The following is a 21,243-nucleotide window of genomic DNA, read 5'->3' as shown; positions in this document are numbered from 1 at the left end:
CTATATTCTGATGTATCAAACAGCAAGTGAGCCAGCCGCTGCCCGTGCATGCGTGTCATAATGTGAGGGAGTGCGTGTCTGTAGATAGTGACAATGCAAAGTTCACCCCCATGCCCTAGTGAGAACCTCAAAAGGTCACTTGTGAGAGCTCTTCATTTCAGGGCCATCTCTCCTGTCAGGAAAAATATGTTTACCTCCTGTGGAAAGACCTTCATAAAACTAGGTGTTATGAATTTAGCCATAATTTCCTGTTCATACTAACCAGGCTGAATAAAGTGGGTAGAGCAGCAATGAATGCTCTGTGTTCTCTTTTTCTCATTCTCAATCAAATTGTACATTTCAATTTCATGCACATTTCTCTTTGTCAGCCCCCGCCCCCCACCTCCCGGGTCCATGATAATCTTTTTTTTTTTTTTTCCCCAGGTGCTTTATATTCTGTATGACACTAATGCCAACCAATTGTTTAAAACAACAATGTATAGAGTTAACTCCCATGATGATAAAAGAGGCAAAATGAGTGCCCACAGCTAGCTAGCTATCAAGAAATCATCTAGTACTCTGGCATTTGCTATAGGCAAAATAAAACAAAGCTCTAGCAGCAATAAATCAATTCTTGTGTGCAGGTATTGTCAAAATAAGCTGTACTGGCTCTCTCTCATCAACTCTTAAGCCAATAATGCTGTTTTTTGTACATCCAAACATTTTGAAATGCCGTTGTGCCCAAGAAAAATCTAAGCTGTTTCAAATGTGACTATCCACAAGGTAAGGGGTGTCATGGGTGTCTCCAGCTTGTCTGGGAAACTTCATTAGGTGCCTTAAAAAACGTAATTAGGTGCCTCCCTCAAGTAAGCTACAATTGTACGTTGCCTGAGATGAGTGCATAAAAATATTACAGATAGAGCTGGGCTCTAAAATCAGAGCTGAATCTTAAATATCAAAATGTCTTTAATGGTTTGATATCCCTCTCCCCCTCTCCTTCCCCCTCCTTTTTTTTTTATTCTTCACATCAGAAGGATGTGAAGAACACAAAACCGAGGCTTTGTGTCCAAACTTTCATATCCTTGTACACTAAAGCTCTGTGGGGCCTGGGTTTTGGCCTAGTTCCATCTGTATCTATTGTATTGAAACAGTTAAAGGCATTCTTCTCTTCCCATTTCTCCTCTGCAGCTGGAAAGCACTATACTCCGCTTTCATGAAAACAAACATCAATGCTACTTGTTGTATAAACCTCTAATTGGTCCAGTTTGCTTTCACTGGAGTGGCCTATATGTCTGTAACTTTATATAAGAGGTAGATTGTGTAGGTGCAGGATTATATCCTTTCTGTCAGACAATGTTCAAATCCATGAATCCATATTCAACTTCTGTCAGGAGCTGCCCTGTTTATACAAGACGAACAGGAAAATTAGATATCATTGCATTTTTGTTCCTTTTCTACCTTCATATCTTAGGAAGATGTCAGCCTATTTAATATTTTCTAATTTTATTTTATTTTGAGTCTAAGGTCATTCTGATTTTGTGCTTTTTCACATCTAAAGTGGATGTTCAAATGCTGCAGAGGGGTGCTTTTATTAACTTCTCTGTGTATAAACTGATTTTCCTCTGTGCCTCAGCACTGGAACAAATATAGGATGTAGGGATCATGATAAAATGTGTAGAGATCATGATAAAATGTGTTAAAAATATTTAAAAATACAGAGATTTAATTTTTATAATGCTGATGCAAGCATCACTAGAAATAGATTATTTTCTGAAAATAAGTAGTAGACTCTAAAAGAAAGTTGAGTAAGAAAGATTTCTTAACTTTTACAACACTGAATAATGTGTGCACTGGGGCAGGATGTCAGCACTAGCCAATGATTTCTGCTTCTTGGTCCTATTGAATGGAGAAACCTGTATTGCTAAATTGTGAATAAATGGTTTCTGGAAGTAACCAACAAAAAGCAAATTCCCTTTATTGACTAAGCAGCCTCACCTTCACCTTGTAGCCAATTGCAAGATTAAAAGTAGTAGTAAAAATATTCACATTGATTAACAAAGTTGGTTTAGTTCTACTCTAGACAAATTTAGCAATATTTCATTTACAATTCCTGACCATGCTTATTTTTTTTTCTATGTAGACTTGCTATGACAAAATCTCTTACATTTTAATTATATTTTTCCAGATATTATCTTCATAAAGCTAACATTCAGAGAGGCACAACCATTATTGTTAATAGGGGTAGGGGAGGGGGTTAATGCTTGTTAAAAATGCTGTCACTACTGAAGTTTTCTGTGTGCAAGGAGATCAGCAAGGATTCCTCTGATCTGCTTACCCTATATGATCTTTGTACTGATTTAAGACCTGATCTGAAGAAGCAAGTAAGCACTTGGTTATTTTCAGCATATTAATCTAGTAATGTAAGTGAGATTGTTAGTCTGTTTCAAGGATATGGGTTTAAAATGAAGCATTTGCTTAAATACCTGCCTGCTTTGACCTTTACTCCCCCAAACGCCCACCCCCAAATGCTGATTTCATACTGCTCATTTCTAGCTAATAGCCATTGCTGCTTGGAATTGGATCAAGATTTCCAGTTCTTTTCATATATATCATTAGAGAGCTAGGAGGCATTAACAGCTTTCAGCTGTGAGTGTGCTCCAGCTGAGCTGGGATGAGCAAGCCTAGGGATGAAGGGGAATGCAGTTCCATCAGTCTGAGCTTTGCCACAGTAAGCATATGCTAATTATTTTCTAAAATTACTCTTGTAATGCCCAAACTCAATTGGTGAGGGTATAGCTATGGTGTATTGTCCTGCTTCACAGCTGGCAACCGAGGGGGATGCCTTGGGTATCAGGGGACACTTTAAATGACACCATATTACCCATGTTTAGGCAACAGTTGAACCTTTCTGTGTGCAAATGGTCCCAAGGGGTGATTTTCTGCCAGGCAAATACAGTCGTTTCAGCAGGCAGGCTCGATGCTCGGCCAAGTCCATCCCCAGGAAAGCTCCCACTGATCTCAAGCATGCCAGGGTCTGCTGTTGGGAAATGAAACCTGCCTGACTGAAGAGTCTTAATTAGGCAATTAAAGCCTGATGTAAAATTGCTGAGATAAACAGGGTCTGGAGGCACAGAATATTGACAGTGCATTGCAAAACCTTTGCTGTTCAGACCCAGGCTTCAGGCTGTCCAGGACTGGTTTCAGGAAACAAAGCACCAGGCTCCTCTGCTACCTGATAGGACCTGTCAGGGACCCCGGGGTCAAGCTTTTTCACTCACTCAGCACACGGGTGTAAGCATTAGCTTCTCTCCTTTGGCTCTGCTCTGACTTCCCTTCAAATTCTCATTAGTTTTAATCAAGTCCAGCTTTGGGATTTAATACCTGTGTTCTGGGTGGTTTGAAATGCCCAATTTTCGGTTTCCCTGTGCTGACACTGTTGCCAGCACAGGGAAGTGCAGCTCTGGCATCTCTCCTGTCCCACCCCAGCTGCCTACCGGTTCCTACGTCCCTCCAGTGGCTCCTGTTTCCTTCCCAATGTCACCTCAGCAGTGAGGTGGCATCTGCTGCTCAGTTTGTTGTCCCTGAGTCAGTTTCCATAAGCCCTTCCACAGCTGGGGACTCCAGCCAGCTGCTTGGTTCATGGAGGAGGCCTCATTCACCTTCTGAACTGACCTGAAGTTTTTGTTTCTTTTGCAGAAGCATTTTAAAAATTGTGGTTGTTCGAGGAGACTGAACTGGAAGAATTTGGTTAAGTGTCAGAGCTAGGGCCTGTGTGCACACTAGTGTGTAAGAAGAGTGCAAGCTCGGGTCATTGATCGTGGCTTTGCATCCTGGTGGGTACAGACAAATTCAGAATATGTGTGTAAAAGAGCAAAAGGGGGGAGTCTAGAAGCATGTAACAGGCTTTTCTGTACAGGCCAGATGGTAAAACTTTTTATTTTCTTTTAATTTGAAGACTCAGCATTTCTGATGCCAAGAACTTACGCTCAGAAAAAAAGTGAGATAAGGCTGGAATCTGTAAATGTGGGAAATAAAATACAAGTGGAAAGCTCTCTGCTCATTCCCCATTTACAGCAGATCTGCAGCCAGACTTATGCTCTTGGCCTATTATTTGGGACGGCAAGAGATTAGTGTGCGGTCATGCTGCTGGACCGGGGGCGAACCGTTGGCTTATAAATGCCAACGAAATCGCCTGAAAAACACACGGGGTGTAAGCAGTGGTGCCTGAGTGAGAGCCGTGCTGGCAGGGGGCTGCACCCGCTCTCCTCACAGAACGGAGGTCCCTCGTCCCCGGGGCTGTCGGCGGCCGGTTCCCCCGGCGGCGACAGCCGCGCGGTCGGGCCCGGGGTCGGTCGGGGCGGGCCGGGGCGGGCGAGGCGGCGCCGGGAGGCGGTGCGGGGCGCCGGGAGGCGGTGCGGGGCGCCGCGGCGGGCGGCGGAGGGCAGCGGCGCCGTGCTCATGTCAGCCCCGGCAGCGCCGCGGTGAGGGCCGCGGCCGGGCCCGTGCTCGCCGCCCGCTGCGCAGCGCTTCGGCGGCCGCCCCCCGGCTCAGCTCGGAGGGAGAGGGGTGCGCGTGTGCGAGGGGAGCGCAGCACGGGCTGAAAATGAAGCAAAATGTCTGAGAAAATGTCCAGCTTTCTGTACATCGGGGACATCGTGTCCCTCTACGCCGAGGGCTCTGTCAACGGTTTCATCAGCACCCTGGGGTGAGTGCGGGGCGGGAAGCCGGCAGGGCGCAGCGGGCAGAGGAGGAAGCGCGGGGACGGGGTGACCGCGGCAGCGCTCCGGGGGAAGCTGGAGCGGGTGCCCGGGGCTGCCGGGGATGCCCGGGGCTCGCCGCCATCTCCGCGGCTTCGCCCGGCCAGGCCGGGCCGGGCCGGCCCAAACCGGAACCGGGCAGCGCCGGCGGCGGCACCGGCGCCGTGCGGCACCGGGGCGCTCCGCGGGGTACCTGCGGCTCGCTTCCGCTTGGTTGCAGTTCCTTTCGGATCATTTCAGTTCAGTTTATTTTATTTCATTTTATTATAGTTTATTTCATTTTTTAAAAATTGCTATTTTATATTTTTAATCATTTTATTTATTTATTGGGGGGGGGGGAGCTGCTTTACTTCAGAGATGCAGAGGATGAGAGCTTGATTCACCCTCATAATCAGCTCGTTGCCCCCTTTCCATCTTGCCGGTGTTCACCTGAGGTCTTACCTGCGATAAGCAGACGTTTTTAGTATTTCACGGGGATGCTTTTTTTTTCCCCATCATCAGTTCTTTCTCTTCGCAGGATGAAAAGTTGTAGTTTAACTCGGGCTGCAGCACTCCTGGTTGCTCGAGGCTTTCCTTAGTGCTGTAAATGCCCTGCCTGGAAGCCTAGGGAAGCACGCTGATGTGACGGTAGGGGTGCACCCATACCTTTCTTTAAACTGTCACGTTGTGTGGTTGCAGCGACAGATCCCGAGGGTACAGTGGTTCCCTCCGATGTTGGTAGGAGAGCTGCAGCAGTTTCAGTGATTTTTGTGGCACGGCCAAAGTAAGCACGTCCTTAACCATTTGTCAGTGGAAATGTCTCTTGCACTGCATGAATCATAGCAATTCAATTGGCAAGGCAGCTCAAACTCTGGTTAAATATCAGTGCTGTTTATTGATTAAACATTAGCTGTACCTTGAGAACAACAGTTAAGCAAATATATCCCTTGCTAAAGCCGATCCTCTGCTAATTAATGTGCGCCTGGTTATTGCCCTTGCTTGTTTTGGACTGCCGGTATCCTGAGGTGTCTTTGCTGGGGGACGGCAGGGTGAAGTCAGGGCAGTAGCTACATGCTAACAGCTAATGCCTGTGCATAATGTCTATGTCACCCGCTGGGGTACCCTGACTGGAAAAAAGCTGCTGGTCAAGGTCGTCTGTATTTCTTTATCTTATTATTACTTCCTATCCTTGCTGTTCAATCATTTAATCAGTTTATAAGTATTTTTCCATAGTTGGTTCCTCTATTTGTTAATTTTGTGTCTTTTCTATCTGTGACTGTCTGTATTTTGTCTCACATCTTCTTCTGTTTTGCTGACTCCTGTCATTTTAAATCCTGCCTGAAAACATTTGCTTTCTGCAGCTGGTAATCACTGGATATTGTTTCTTATTCTTGTAGCCCCTGCGTTTTTTATTTGTTGGCATAATTGTGTTGTTGTTTGGTTCTGTCTCATTGCTGCATCTAGGGGAAGCTAAGTTTCTCATACTTTACTTTTACTACTTGTTATGTTAAGAATTGTACCTAATTTCACAGAACTTGTCTGTGACCACAGACATTCCTGCTGTGACCAGTGCTGATACCACTGCACATTGCTTAAACATATGCTGGCGTTCCCCTGTTACAACCTGGAGGTCCTCCACTCATCCCTTGGAGTAAGGGCAGAACATTTGCCCCAGGTTTTATAGACAAGAAGCCAAGATAGCAGCTTGCCTGAGGCACACAGGAGCTCTTCTGCAGAAGTAATTGAAGTCAGGCTAACACCCTAACTAACCGACTGTTCAGGCTTTCTTCTTGTAAGAGCCAGCTGAAGAAAACCACCTGGGATATGAGACAGGATGCCTCTGTGCATCTCTCCTTCAGCAGCAGGTATGGCCAGGGCTTCAAGGTAGCTCTGGTCTCCTCAGTGCAGCAGTTCTATATCCTGCTCCCCAGCCAGGTATGGACGTCTGCAGAGCCAGCAGACCGGAGTCGAAGAGCTGAAGGCCTTGAAGGAAACGTGAAGTCACCAGTGGAAAACTCCCATGTCTACTAAATGGGAGCGCTGACCCCTCTGCTGGTGGTACGGGAGTTTGGACAGAAATGTAAGGTTGTGCTGCCAGGTTGTGTTACCTGTGCCAGCTAGTGAAATTACTGCCTTTAGAGTGGTTGCAGAAACACAAGCGGCAGAGAAAACACCACTAAGTTCAGGGAAGAAGTTTGCCCAGCTGTGCATTCAGTGTGTACTTGTGGCTGGACTTCTGTCTCCTGCATGCCTTCAGGCCCTCTGTTCAGCCCACACGTCTGATGGAGGCACCCTACTTTCCCGAGGTGCTGCATGCATGTTGGTGAGGACGAAGAGGGTAGGAGCTGGGATGACTGCTTTCTCACTTCCCTTGACCGGTGTGGGTCCTTGTTTTTTTTACCTCCTGCTGGTGTTGCTCAGGGTGCTGTTTTGCAAGGTGCCAGGAGAGGAGGGAAAATTAGCTCATGGCTCACACCCTTTAGGCCATCAGATAGTCTTATACGGAACTTTAAAGTTCTTGCAAGAACTTTAAATCCAGATTGGGTCTAGTGATTCTGCAGCAGGAGAGAGTTCTGTTTATTTTAAGCTGTCAAAGGCTAATTGTTTCTTAAACAAAGCATGAGTGAGGCCATTCTATAAATAAGATAAAAAAGCACACAGCACCTCTCTAAGTGGGGGAGGCCTGTCACGTAAGCGGCCTTACTCCTTGAGGAGTTGAACCAGCTCAACAGATTAGTTCTGAGGTGGAGATTTCCAGGCAAAGGCTGGGTTTCATGCATTTTCAGAATATTTTTTGCTCACTTGCTGATGCAGAAGTTTTCACGTGCTCATGAAACTTAACTCCAAGAGAAAGAGGCAGCTGATCTGTGCACATCAAGCATAGGGTGAGCTTAATATCTACTGGAATGTGAGTGTGGGATTCTTCCTCCCATACAGTGTGGAGGTCCAGGGGGTTCTCCGTGTTTGGCAGACAGGGGATCCATGTCCCGCATCCAGGCAAGCATGCTGAGGTGGTGCTGGGTGAAGGCTGGAATGCCTCTCCATGACTCCCTCTGCAAAAACGGAGTCACTGGGATGATGAGGTGCTGGAAGTGGGACCCAAAAGGTTGCAGCACTTCCTGGAGCTGGAAGAAACCTGTGTTCCTGTCGTTGTCTCAGGACTTTTTTCTGTATTTACTATGAACAGCTGTTGGATGAAACACAGCATGAGGGCATTACTTTCAGATTTAATCCCTCGTAGTCAGAAGAGGAAACCGAACATCTCTTCCGCATCTCAAGTCAGCAGTGTAGCACTGGATGGGGGCAGGGAGAGGGAAGTGAGGCGGCACCGCTCCTAATTCTTCATCTTGTATCTGTATTTAAAGTAAGAGAGTGGCTGTGCACAGGTTTTTGGAAGAAGGGGCATGAAAACCTTCCAGGCTGTCGATCCCCAATGGACAGGAGCGCCTCTGGGTCATCTTTGAGAGGGTTTTAGGGCTTAGCATTCTTTGTTGGCTACTGCAGGTCTTGGGGATAGTTGAGATACAGTGTCCAAGCAATCATCTGCTCTTTTTTCTGTTTGCGTTGGTTCTGGATCTGGATGCTGTTGATGTCCAGTCTCAAGGGTCTATGAGTTGTTTCTTCCCTTCCACATCCCCTTTTTAAAAAGGAGAAAGTTTATACATGTAAAAATAGATCGTCATGCAATTTAGTAGAGAAAAGTAAATGTTTGGGAAAAGTAATTTACATCCATGCATAATGTTCTGCCATTTCAAAATATATTTGTTATTGGATTATTGAGCTGTGCTAATGATGCTTTTCCCCCTTGTTTTTCAGCCCTTAGAGTGCCTTAGCTTCTGCACAGTTCGAGGCTTTTTGTCCTGGAGGACGTAAAGTGGCAGAGCTTGGCAATGAATCTGAGTATCTTACTCTGTCCTTCAGTAGTGTCTGAACCCTGAGACCACCTTCCCCGGAGTCTTGGCAGTAAATGTGGGCATTGATGTGTGCTGGGAATTAGAGCTAATGTTAATCACCTTTAGGCACAATGAGGGGAAAAAAAGTATTCTTGACTGGGGAGGTGGAAAAAAGTAAGAATGACTGCCAGCATCAGCTGCTGGAAAGTTTGACAATGGGGCTGTTAGTCACCATCAGTGGCTGCATTCCTGTCTCACCTCCATAAAGGTGCTGCGGTGCTGTGGCAGGAGAGAGAGACCTCATGGAACGCAATTAATGGAGCATGCAGCTGGAGCTGCCTTCTATAATATATGACCCTGGGTGGCAAGGAGTACCAAGGCTTATTTCTAATCAGCAGCAAAAGGTGTGTTGTAGAGTATTCATACTTTTTTTCATATTCATAATTTTTTTTCCTCAAGTTTAGTGTTGATTTGTTTCTCAATTTGTCAACTGCTTGCTTGAACTTTCTTAGTTGAAATGAATATCACAGTTTTATTCTGGCTCCTTCACTGGGCTTTAGTCTGTCTTACTGAATTTGGATTTCATACAAACAACATCAGTCATATTTTGTAAAAAGGCAAGGCTAAGTAGAAAATGCATATGGAACAGCATAAATCAAAATATTACAAATATTGTGAAGGCTAAAATGTGTCATCTTGGTGGCCTCAGAAACGGTGCTAGGAAAAAAAGATGTAGTGACTGATGATGCTGCAACACACCACTGTATTTTCATCAGTGCACTTTTTTTCACCCTTCTCTTCTACTGCCTGAAAACGTAAGCTCTGGTTAAGGAGCATCATATATGTCCTTTAATAGCAGCAATTTTTTCTTTCTTTTGCCAGCTAACAAATGTAATTAGTCAGGAGAGAATTAAAAGCCTAAAGAAAGTGAAAGTGGCACAACTGGAATTACCCTTAATCTGATTCTGATACATACAGAACCAAATATGTGAAACAAGGGAGGGAAGATAGATTTCTGCTTTCATGTGGGCAAAAGTACTTCTGTGTTTTGTTACATAGGTACTTTATTTTCCTGATCAACAGTACCAATAAGACTTGTCCATTAGGTTCTGTTTCTTAATATTTTTTCCTACTTTTTAGGCTTAGTGTTTTCAGAAACACACTTTTTTGTCGTCTTCCTAATGCAAAAGCACTGATCTGCACTCTGCAACTTCTTTGAATGTATGCTGATGTAACTGGAAACATAAATTGGCTAATTATATGCCACTTTTCAGATATATGGTGTATTTCTTTTCTGTGATAACTTTTTAAAAGCATAAGCTATATCATATGCCTTATTAGATACCTTCACTGACTTTATAATAAATGCCACATAAGCAGAGACACAGACATATAAATAAAACTCCCTATCTTGCCTACCTTGCAATCCTATGCATATATCAAAGCTTACATCCTCTGTAATTATCCCATTACATTAACAATTAGGCACTGCTCCAACTTGCTGCTTATAATGAACTTATTTTGATGCTCATCTCAAATATTTTAAAAACAGTGTCTTCCTTAAATAAACAATGGCACGGAGCTTTCCACAAAGCACTCTTGTGGGAATGCAGCAAGTAATGAGCCCCAGAGGTGGCTGGTTTCTCTCACAAGTTGTACTTGCACACAAAACACAGCTCGAGTGCGAAGGAGCATAGGAGTAGCCTTAATTACAGCATAATGATTTATGAGACTGTATACTGAAATGTAATATCCTTGGTTCAAAGAGCTCATTATCAAAGGACAAGTAGACGTGGAGAGAAAAGTGGGGTTAGGGAAAGGACCAATTGATTTAAAGTGAATTTATCCCAAAGGTGTGTGGTGGTAATGGAAATGAGAGAGGACTTGAATTTTAAGTGGAGGCAAATGGTGTGGCTGTTTCTACTTCTGTAATTCTCGACAGGACTATGGGTGATGTGGGAAGTAGTCAGGAAAGAGGGGAGATTGTTTAACTTACATCACTTTAAATCATATTTAACTTCCTTCTGTGTAACAAAGGGATTAACCAAACAGTCTTCATGTGGCTCCCTGACCCACTTGCAATCAGAGGTACCCTATATTTTGAAAGTGCCCCAGAAGGAAGAGTAGGCTCATTCTGTGACTCCTGCAGCTTGGAACACCGCCTGGTGAGAAGTGTGTAAACCTTTGGTCAGCCAGGCTGAACTGCTGTGCTCCTTGCTGCTGATGGTACAGGCTGCTATAGCTTGGCTGCTGCACGGGGCTGCGTACTGTGAAATACCACAAAGCCATGTCCTCTGTGTGTGTTTAATGCTCCTAAAAGTCTGGTTTCTACCTACTTTGAAAAGTCTGTTACTTTTTGTGTGAAAGGGAGACTGGCAAAGTTCAGGTGTAACTTTGTACTCAATTAGGAATGTTTATGGAAAAAATGGAGAAAAGAAAATGAATGGTAGTTCGGGGTTTTACTTTTTTTTCCCTTGTCTGAACTGATTCTTTTAAACCTTCATTTATGTTATTTATAAACCTATTTTTCTTTAAGTGTTTGAATCAGTATTTCCACTGGTGCATTAATGTGCAGACACTTCCATCGTAGGTCTTGGATTCAGTTGTTTCCAGTGGTGCTAAACCTTGACTTATTGGACCAAGAGTAAGATGATTGGAGCTGAATGCTTTTGTGTGGAAAGGTTCAGATAAAATGACAGGAACGTTTCTGAGAACAGGGTGAACAAAAATGCGTTTGTTATCCCTGCAGCGTAGGGCTTCCTTGTGGCTACTTCAATTGGTGATCATGGGAAGACTGTCTTTCCCATGCTTTCTGGACTCCCTTTCTGGCCTTTGGATAACACAGAGGAAAAGGGGGAGATCGGTGCCTATGGAGAGTGAGGTGGTAGAGAAATGAAGAGAGCAAGGTCCGGAAGCTGCTGTGTGCATGGGAAGAGGTAGGTCTGTGTGGTGGGGCAGTAACTGAATGCATGGTCTAACAGGCAGCACGCATTAGAAAGGAAGTAGAAGTGAATAGAAACAGAAGATGACAGATAGTTGTTGAGAGATCTGCAGTCCCCTACTGTCAGAAAATAGCTCTGAAAGCTACCAGCAAGCCTTATTTCTTTTCAAATTACATAGAAGCAAGCAGCCTGGCCCTGTTGCTGTTAAGTGTGCTATTCCACGTGGTAGATGTCTGTGTGTGTTCTCATTCAACTCAGTGTTTAATTTTTTTTTTTGAGGGTTTTTTGTTTGTGAAAATGCATAATAATACTACCTGCCATAAGAGAATGTCTGAATTACAAAATGAGTTCCTCAAAAAGAAAGAAATAGCAATTTTGCAGTTTTAAGATTGCCTATACTACCTCACACAATTCTCTGTAAAAGCATGATGCAGTCCTTACTGACGTGGTCATGTCCTATACTGCAGTGTATGGCAGGCTTGCTAAGTGCATGGGAAATCCAATGCTTTGGTAACAACTAAGCATTTATATAATGAGTTCTGGTACTCCTGTAATCTTCTTACATATAATAACTTTAGGACAGTTCATCTGAAATTCCCCTTTGGGTTGATTACTGCTGCATGATAGAAGGCATGGAGTTGAAATTCATTTGAAGTTAATTGGCAGAAGAAGGCTAGAAAAGCATATCCAAGTGTTGTTGTTATCGTTTGATGCTATAAATTGAAATTACTGCAGGTCTTCTCAGTACAAGGAATTGATATTAGAACAGTAATCAAGTTTTTCTTCTTTGACCTCTGGCAGATAAAAATCAATATCATTTGAAAGAAAAACAAACTCTGACACTGGAGCTTTTCATATGAATCACAAAATGCAGAAGCTTGTTATAATCCAATACTTGGACTTGTTATCTCCATTTTCTTTTAGAGATTTGTTTGAATTTCAAACTTTTTTTTTTTTTTTTCCCGCACTTGACATATGCAAATTAATGAATGTTTCAGAGGCAGCTGAAAGCTTGTAGTTGCAGGATAGAAAAGCAGCTGCTGATACTCATAGTAAGTCCCAAACTTTTACACTGATGTGCCCACAGTTAACAGACAGCAACCCAGTTCATAGGGCTTTCTTCTCTTTTTACTGTCAATGCGTGCTAACGTTCCTGTGTGCAGAGCAGAGGCAGGTCAAAGACAGGAGGCTCCAAGGCTGCTAGCTGCCTGCAAGCCTCCTCATGGTGCCTTGGATGCAAGCTAGAGCAGCAGCAGGCACAAACCACTGAGGGGACCCTTCAGGACGTGTTTTATTTCGCTGTGGGGAATTTTGCCTGGTTCCAGAGTGCATCTACAACCTGATGCCTGTGACATTTTGTGTAGTTGTACAATCTTGAACACTGTGATTTGGAAACCTGAAGTAGACAGCTTTAGAGGGCAGCTGTATTGAAAGTGAGCAGTATAGTCCTAATGCAATACCTGGCATCATTTATAAAGTTCCACCTCTCAGGGCTCTGTGAATTTTGGATATCTTCCGCATCCATTTAAGAAAAAGTGAGTTGCTCTCCCTCATGGATATGGAGAAAAGCTTGAAAACAGTAATGGTCACAAAAGAAAGGTGTGTAAGAAGTGCCCTGAGCTTAGTAGTAATTTTCTTCTACTAGCTTTAAATTAGAGCACATGCTTTGCAGGTGAGGGGCTAACCAGTGGTGCATGAGACTAGAAACACTGCTTTTTTCATGACCTTGTTGATCTCATTTTAAGGTTGGCTGGACTTGGATGTCTAACAGACTCTGTAGTTGTTCTTAATAACTGAATCAGTACTGCGCTTTGCTAAGATACACTCAGTCATTTTATATCTGGTTAGGATTTTGTTATTGTTCAGAATCAATAAATGAAGAGGTAAACAAAGCTAATGCATTGGGAAAGACCAAATACCACTTTTGAAAACACTAAGAGCAGATCTTTCTAGTTAGGACTGGTGAAAAACATTGAAATGAATCTCTAAGCTAGTTCAATTTTTTCTGACCAAAGAACAAAAGTTGTGAGAATATGGAAAGTTTAAGTTTCAAATTAATTTTCAAATATCTCTGTATATACAGTTACATATCGTTGCTGTCATAGCATGCTGCTTATAAAGATTGTTACAGTACAGAAAAAAGTCTTTGCCTTTAGATGGTAGAAGTACAAAACATGCACAATTCAATAGATACTGATTTTTTTTTATTTTTAGGTGAGGCGGTAATAATTTATTTCCGTGGGGTAGGTGACAGTTTGTTGTAATATCGTAATTTTGTAATAATATATATTTGCTTAGAAAAAGTAACTAACAAAATAGTAGCCAAGATCCATGACAGCATGTCCAGTATAGGTAATGTGAGATGTAGGTTCAACACATGAAAGTTTGTACTTACCAACTGGAAGTATGTTACAAAGCCATTTGAAAAAAAAAAAAAAAAAAAAAAAAAAAAACAACAAACCACAAAATAAAAGAAACTATTGAGGAACATCCAAGTTGAGATTTCTGTTTCTTTGGCTAGCTCTCCAGGATTACTCACAGATAAATGAGGATTTGATCATGAAGTCATTCAGAGGCAGGCATCCAGGTCTTCAGGGAGGGTACTGCTATGGACCCTGGGCAGCTGCAGGATTCAGGTTAGAGGTATGCTTGGTTTCTGTTAGCAATGGCATCTCTTGAAAAAACAAAGCAAGGTCAGGACCTGGCAGGCAATAAGTCCTGTCTGTATTAACTTTTGTAGTTGAGCAGGTTTTTCTGCCAGTGAAGGTAAGGACCAACTACTGCATGTTTTATTTTTTTTATTCCCCTCCCACTCTGCTGCCGTGTAGTAGTACATAGGACATAGTAAAAAAACAAAACAAAACACATATAAAGTTCTGTTACAACAACTCATTAGAAGCAATGTATTGGGGTGGTGGATTCAAACTCATGATCTGCGTGACTATTTCACCTGGTCCATGCCCTTTTTGTGGCAGATTAAACTGTCTGCTGTGATTAAGCTCTGCTTAACATGATTGTTTTACTTGTGTAGAGCTGGAGGTAGGACAGTGCTGGTCTGAATTTTCAACCTTGTATTTTCATATGCTGGGTGGAACCTCATTGAAACTGGTAAGTATAATTACTGCTCTTCATTTGTAATGGAAGTAAGTATGAGATAAAAATCCTCTTCCTTTCTGGAACCAAATAGCTGAAGCAATAGAAGTCATCACTAAAAGCACACATACTTGGTATAAAGCCTGAGTCAAAGCTGAGTTGTGTGGCCCAGGAAGCTTCTTAGAAAGAAATTCATCATTGACAGGGCAAGCTATATAGGTATAAATGCACAGAACTAGAAGGAAGGTAGAACACAAACTCAGTTGTGGACAGAGAATGCCTCCTACTTTGACCCAAGAAAATAAAAATGAGAGTGCTATTGACCACTGTTCTCTCTGAAAACTGTAATTAAAGGAACTCCTACTATTTGGTTTCTCCTGTGCCAGGAAAACAAGCATTTATAAAATTATTTCTGAATTAATGGTAACGAATAAATTACCATTATATGATCAATAAAATACTTAATACCATCTGAGACTTGTCTTTATAGTGGAAAGAGCCCTTAAGTCTCCAGAACTGACGTAGTTATGCGTGAGTGATGAAAACCTGCCATCATGAGGTGGATCCAACTTCCAAAATGGAAATTTGTGACTGGTGTCCTTGCAGAGCTATGGCACAAGAAGTAGTCAGAGAAAAAATAATGCACTAGCCAAAGAGACCAGTCAGAACTGATATCACGTCTAATACAAGAACTGGAAGCTCTACTGAAAGAATTAAAGCAAAACCAAATGTCATCTGAGAACTGGGTGAATTGGATGGAATCAAAGCATTATCTGGGGAGATTTCTTAATGAACCCTTTGGTGAGTTGCAGGGAAAAGTGAAACCTTTTATGGGTAGTAATTAAAGACTACCTAGATGAGTTTGGGTAGTGAGCAGGCAATACAGCCAGTCTGAAATGGCAAGGTGGGTTAATAGGATTGTCAAAAATACATTTACTGTTGTCCTGATCAGGTTTTCGACAAAGGTAGTTGAGCTTTGGATTGTTTTGTGACAATCAAGCAAAGCAAAGGCTTAGCAAAGACTTGCGGACTTCTGAAGTGATCTTGCAGAGCACTTCTGAGTACTGTAGTAATCATTTATCCAAGTGTGAAAACATGGATATGAGAAGATAAATGGGAGTTTGGAAGGTGACAAAGTACGATAAAGTTTTTGAATTATCTGGGGAGAACTCCTGTTAATGCTTACAATTTCAGGCAATTTCATCATCATTTGTTTGAGAAAAAAGTACAGGGTCAGGACAGGCTATCATGAGGACAGTTTGCCATGTAGTTATAGGAATTAATAGGGCTGTGCTTTCTTGGGCATTCACAGATTTGGGAGCAGCAGAGTGACCATAGTGCCTCAACCAAATGATCATTTTGGAGGCTAACTGCAGACATTGCCTTAGGCAGAAGATCAAAGGATTGGTGGTTATTTCAAGGAATTAGACTGCTGAAAAACAGATTACTTTTTCTTCCCTTCCTGTAATTTACAAAACCTCCTGAATAAGATGCAAAGCCTTTTGAATCACCCAGTTGAGAAATGTATTTGTCTTCCTGGAATGGAGTTCAGAGGAGTCAGAAGCTTCTCAAAGAGATGATATTGGGAGAAGTCTTAAAGTGTAACATCCCCTCACAAGATCAAAGTTTTCTGTTCACATTGGGCAAGGTTAGAGTTCAGAAGTGAGGTAGTACATAGGAGATGGGGAAAATTGAATGACTGGTACCAGTTTTGCCTGGTAATGTTATTTTCAGACATTGTATCATATCTTTGAAACCACTGGATTTTGGGGGCTGCAAAAGTCATAGCTGATGTGAAGAAAAAAAAAAAATACTTGGTGATGTGTAAGCAGGATGTGGAAAATGGTGCAGGAAATGTGATGTTGTATGATAGATAAAAAAGAGAGCCCCAATGCCAACAGTATCTTGTATGGGCATCAGTGGAGTGTGTTGCTAAAGAGCTTAGTTTCTTTCTTTCTTTCTTTTTTTTTTTTTTTTTCCTTTTTTTTTTCTTTTTCTTTTTCTGCCAGATAATTGATTGTTATGACTTCAGAGTGATAGTTACAATTAATATAGCATGACTTACTTCATGAAGCGGCCTGACATGTGATTTCAGGCACCAAAGGGCACTGGAAATAGAATAAAATTTTCTGAATGATTCTTGTAGATTTAGCACCTTATTTTATATGTAGTTGAGATACAGTGCTAGACATTGGTCTAGCTTGTTGTGACAGATGCATGAGGTGAAGAGACCAAGTGCATGTTTGGACTAAAAAAAGATTTCCAGCAAGCTGGGTTGAAAAAAAACATTTTTTGGTAGCTGCTTTTCATCTAATTATCCCAGTTTAACAGAGGACGTACAAGATCTAGAGGCATTTTATCACTTTAGTAAATAAGGACTGAAAATACCTTGTCAGCTCTTCTTCCCAACCATGTCAGTACTCGCTGTGTACCATGAATCAATTGTAATCCCAGACTTGCCAGAGTGATAAGGTGTCTTCAGGTATCTTCAGATACTGTCAGCGTGGTCTCTGCACCATGGCTGTGGGTATCTAGGTTGGTGGTTGATGTTGCCTCTTGGGGAACTTTGGAATTTCTGCTTTCTGCCCATTTCTGTTCAAGAATGAGATGTTTCTATCTGATAATAGTTAGAGGGGTCAGGTCTGAGTGCTTGTTTTCTAAGGATTTGACAAAAGCACTTGTTATTTCAATTAAAACACAGGTACAGCTTTTTCTTCCTGAATTTTGTATCCAGAAGGAATATGGATCTTCTTCGTAAGCTGGACCATAAATATCTACCACAAGTTCTTGATCCTTCTCCATATAAAGTAGGAATGCATTCATCTGAGAGAAGTGAGGTAGGTTATTCAGTCTAGCTGGAGAGAAGAGGGAGGTGGCTTTCCTGTGCAGTAAGTGCAGTATATCAGCAGCTCTTTCGGGTAGTGCTTGGTCCTGGCCTGTGAGCTGTGCAGTCTGAGTTCCCTGTTCCCAGTGTTAAATCTACTAGGTCAGTCGTGGAGGAACAGGAAGTTCATTTTGTCCCCGTTACCAGGCTAAGGAGCCCTGAAAGAGCGGTTTGTGATGGCAGAGGCATGCTTGAGTATCTTTTGCACAACTGACGTTGCTTTGACTTTCTGCCAAAGTGCTTGTAGTTTGTGTGGTTGGAGGGAGGATGTTGAAGGGAAAATTTGAGCAGCAGGGGTCCACACAACCTGAGCAGTAGATAGCAAATGATAATCTGTTATCACTAAAGATTCAATCCAATTATGCAGTTTCTGCTTGTGGTCTAGATTGAAAAATTAAGAGAGTCTGAGTATCAGTATGCTGACGAACTTTGGCTTCCTGTTAGTTTGCAGGGAGGAGGAGATACTCTGATGTCTGCCCAGGCTAGGGATTTATCTCAGAAGTCTGATGATTCCCCCAGTACCCAGTCACTAGACTGAAGATGGGATTTTCTGGGTAGACAGTGCATGTGGAGGGACTGAAGATAGCTGGGAAGAAGCTGACAGGTTGTTGGTAACAACATGGATGTAAGTGGCCCAGATGCTTCTGTAGAGCCTGAACTCTCCAAGGAGAGGCAGTGGCTGGCTAGCAGGTCTTCCTGTTCTGGAGCTGATGGAGCTGGTGTTCACACCTGAAACTGGCACCTGAGAGGCCAGATGAATTCCTGGGCTTCTGGGTTTCTGGTTAGCTCTAATACTGAAGCAACTGCTTTCAAATGGGTTTTAGCCAGAGGAGATTGCTGGGGGCACCAGGAAATCTTGTTTTATTTCTGTCATCTCTGCTACTGTGTGTTGAGGGCAGGGGGAAGTGGGAATTTGTGCCAGCCGATCAGTCCCTTGCAGGTGATGAGTGGAGAGCTCGCCGGTCAGCTGCTTTCTGGGCACTTTGCATTGCCAGAGGAGGTCAGAAGAGAATCTGTTCTAAATGCCAGTTGAGTCTGTCCCACGGATATGGCAAAATCTGCATAAAGCTAGTTGGCAGTAACTTAAGCACAGCTTTGGTGAACGTAGGTGCTGTGATACCTTGTTCTCATTACAGGACAGCAAGTTAGATACAAACTTTTCCTTTACATGAACACAGGGCTTTGTACACAAACAAATAGCTATTTCTGGTCCTCATTACCTAGAAAATAAGTTAAACTTGAAAGCAAAAAATAAACAAAAATACATTCTAAAACATCATCGGACTGAGGATAGAAAAAAGAAACATCAGAGGTTCAGGCTTGCTTCCAACTCACATAATCGCTAACGCAAAGCTGACGGCCAGGGTGCAGGAACAATTTGTATACCTTTTAAGTTGCTGAAGTAGTAAGCAGCAGTGTCCGTTCAGTGGAATAAATCCTCATCTCAACTTCCCATTTCTTTAAGAAGGATTGTTATTCAGGTTTAATGAGTATCTGTTTATATCTTAATGGATTAACCGCCACTGCCTTATTTAGCAAGGGAAAAATTCGTGTATGAGTAAACTGCAGTATCAGAGATTATTGTGCGTTTTGGCTTGGTGAATAGTTTATCAAGCCACTGAGACTGGGGATATGCATTTACTTTACAAGCCATTTTTTATCAGTGGGTGCATGTTACTGTTCACCATCAAAACAGTTTATGCGAGTGCTTCTTAGCTCTCTCCAAGCAATATGAGTTCATATACTTAAAACAATTTAGTTGATGATTTGTGCTAGCTGAGTTGACTGTTGCTTGGAGACAGTCAGGCTCTGGAAGGTTGTAACACAAAATGAATGAACAAGCCCAATGTTTACTTCTGTCCTTTCCTGTATTTGGGTCAGCTTAGTCCTTTTATTGAATGTTGTGATCTATGAGTGTCTCACTTTGTCACTCAAAAAAGTGTCAGGCGTCACCTAAGCCAACGCTGTTTTGTTTCCATGTGTCAGCTTGGAAGATGATAGAGAGCTCTGCTTCGGAGAGGTGCTTGGGGCAGTGCTGGCAGCTGTGTTCCCCAGTCAGAGAAAGCTCGGGCAGAGCGGGTCTCTTTTAGTAGGCCAGACCTTGTGCCATTCAGGCTGAAACATCTCAATGTCCTCATAAAAGGAAGTGTTAATCAAAATATAGCAGACAAATTGTTTATGTGAGTGGATGAGATTATCCCAGACAATGTGGTGCTGTTTGACTTGGAGAAAGAACTGCATAACCATACACAAAGCTGCACTATAGAGATAGTTGCTTGGCTTTTTGATTGTGTAATGAAATCTGGAGAGGTGATAAAAATTGAGCTGATTTTGGGTGGGGTGCTGTACTATCTCTTCAGATCAGCTTATAGCTGAGTATTTGTTATTTACTATGCACGGATGAATAGGGAATTGTAGCTAAGGCAGTGAGCAGGTTTTTAATCTTAATGTGCCAGGCAGTGGGTTAGCTTCTTGTGATAATATGTAGCAGTGCGGAGAGACTGGTGGAGTGATAAGGAAAAGGTTAGAATAGTTTTTCTCTGCTGAATATCATTGCACAATATTAGATCGACTTTAACAGGGCTTTTTAAACAAGAGTTGTGTACGCCAATTAGTTTGCTTAACCTGAAACTAGCTTTGAACTTTGGTATGCTTCTTTGTCCCGGTTCCCCTTGCAGGGGAAGTGTCCAGCAGCAGGGCAGCCTTCCTGCTACCATTCAAAGTCATTGTGGGAACCAGGGTGGCAGGGATGTAAACCTTAGGATTTTAGGCTTGCCTGCAATTACTTTTAATACTGTCCACTGATACAAAGAGATGGAATATACACAGTATCCTGAAAGACATCCTGAGTTCTTCCTTGGAGGGGCTGCTAAAATGTATCCTATTTATTTATTTTTTCCATTGAGAAAATAGGAATGGGTAGCCCTACAGAACTGACATCTCTGAAAAGGGAAACAGGCAGGTTTTTATTGCCTGCCTCCATGGTCCCTGTCATACTAATCAGAGAACAGCCCAGGGGCCTCGACAGATCGTCAGGTCCAACCGTTAGTGGGAAAAGAGAGCCTGGAATAAATTCTCTCTCGGCAATTTGTTGTCTGAGAGTTGGTTGAGTGAAAACGACTGCTTACTCTGTCACCCACGTTCTCACCTTGCTTCAGTTCCTTGTGGTCTCTGCATAGTCTTTTGTAAACCAAGTCCTTTCCTTTTTTTCTTGTGCCACCGTTAATACTGTTTCCTGTTTTTCCCCTCACTCCAGAAGGTGACGGACTCCTGCCCCCTCACACCTCCTTTTCCTGAGGCCTGGAGCTCTGTCAGCATGCCGTCCCACAGCCTGCCTTTCTCACACGTCAAACGGTGTCCCCTCCCCACCCACCTCTTGGTCGGGGGAGCGTGTGGGTGCCGGTGGCGATGGAAAACTGCTCGCTGTAGCAAGGCAAGCCAAGAAATCTCCAGTGATTCCTTGAAGGTTGCAAATTAGGACTCTGCTATGGGGTGCCAGCAATTTCACCCTTGCTTCTCTCCCTTTCCATACCTCCTGCTGGCCAGGATTATGCGACTGCTGCTTGCCCAGTGTTGTGTAATGGGTTATAATGGTGAATGGTGAAGGGGAATTTATTTTTTTTTTCTTCTCCATGCATACAATAGAAGGAAGCACTGCAGTAAACTAAGTGGGGGGGGGAAAAAGCTTTCCCGGCACATTATCATGTTACGCTTCT

The 21,243-nt window shown here is 42.8% G+C and overlaps 1 protein-coding gene across 2 annotated transcripts in view; it reads left to right on the top strand.

Annotated features, from left to right (window-relative positions):
• Positions 1-4,430: 4,430 nt before the first annotated feature.
• The window catches only part of ITPR2 (inositol 1,4,5-trisphosphate receptor type 2), a 271,369-nt gene continuing 254,556 nt past the window's right edge, over positions 4,431-21,243 (top strand). For both annotated transcript variants that reach the window (XM_082784800.1, XM_082784799.1), the window contains exon 1: positions 4,431-4,684. In XM_082784800.1, the coding sequence (XP_082640926.1) occupies positions 4,593-4,684 (92 nt within the window). In that variant the 5' untranslated portion in view covers positions 4,431-4,592. The remainder of the gene's footprint in view (positions 4,685-21,243) is intronic.

This window comes from Aythya marila (genome assembly GCF_965140915.1).
Source record: "Aythya marila genome assembly, chromosome: 1".
Lineage (NCBI taxonomy): Eukaryota > Metazoa > Chordata > Aves > Anseriformes > Anatidae > Aythya > Aythya marila.
Note: the sequence above shows the minus strand (reverse complement) of the source record. Positions and strands in the feature narration are given on the sequence as shown.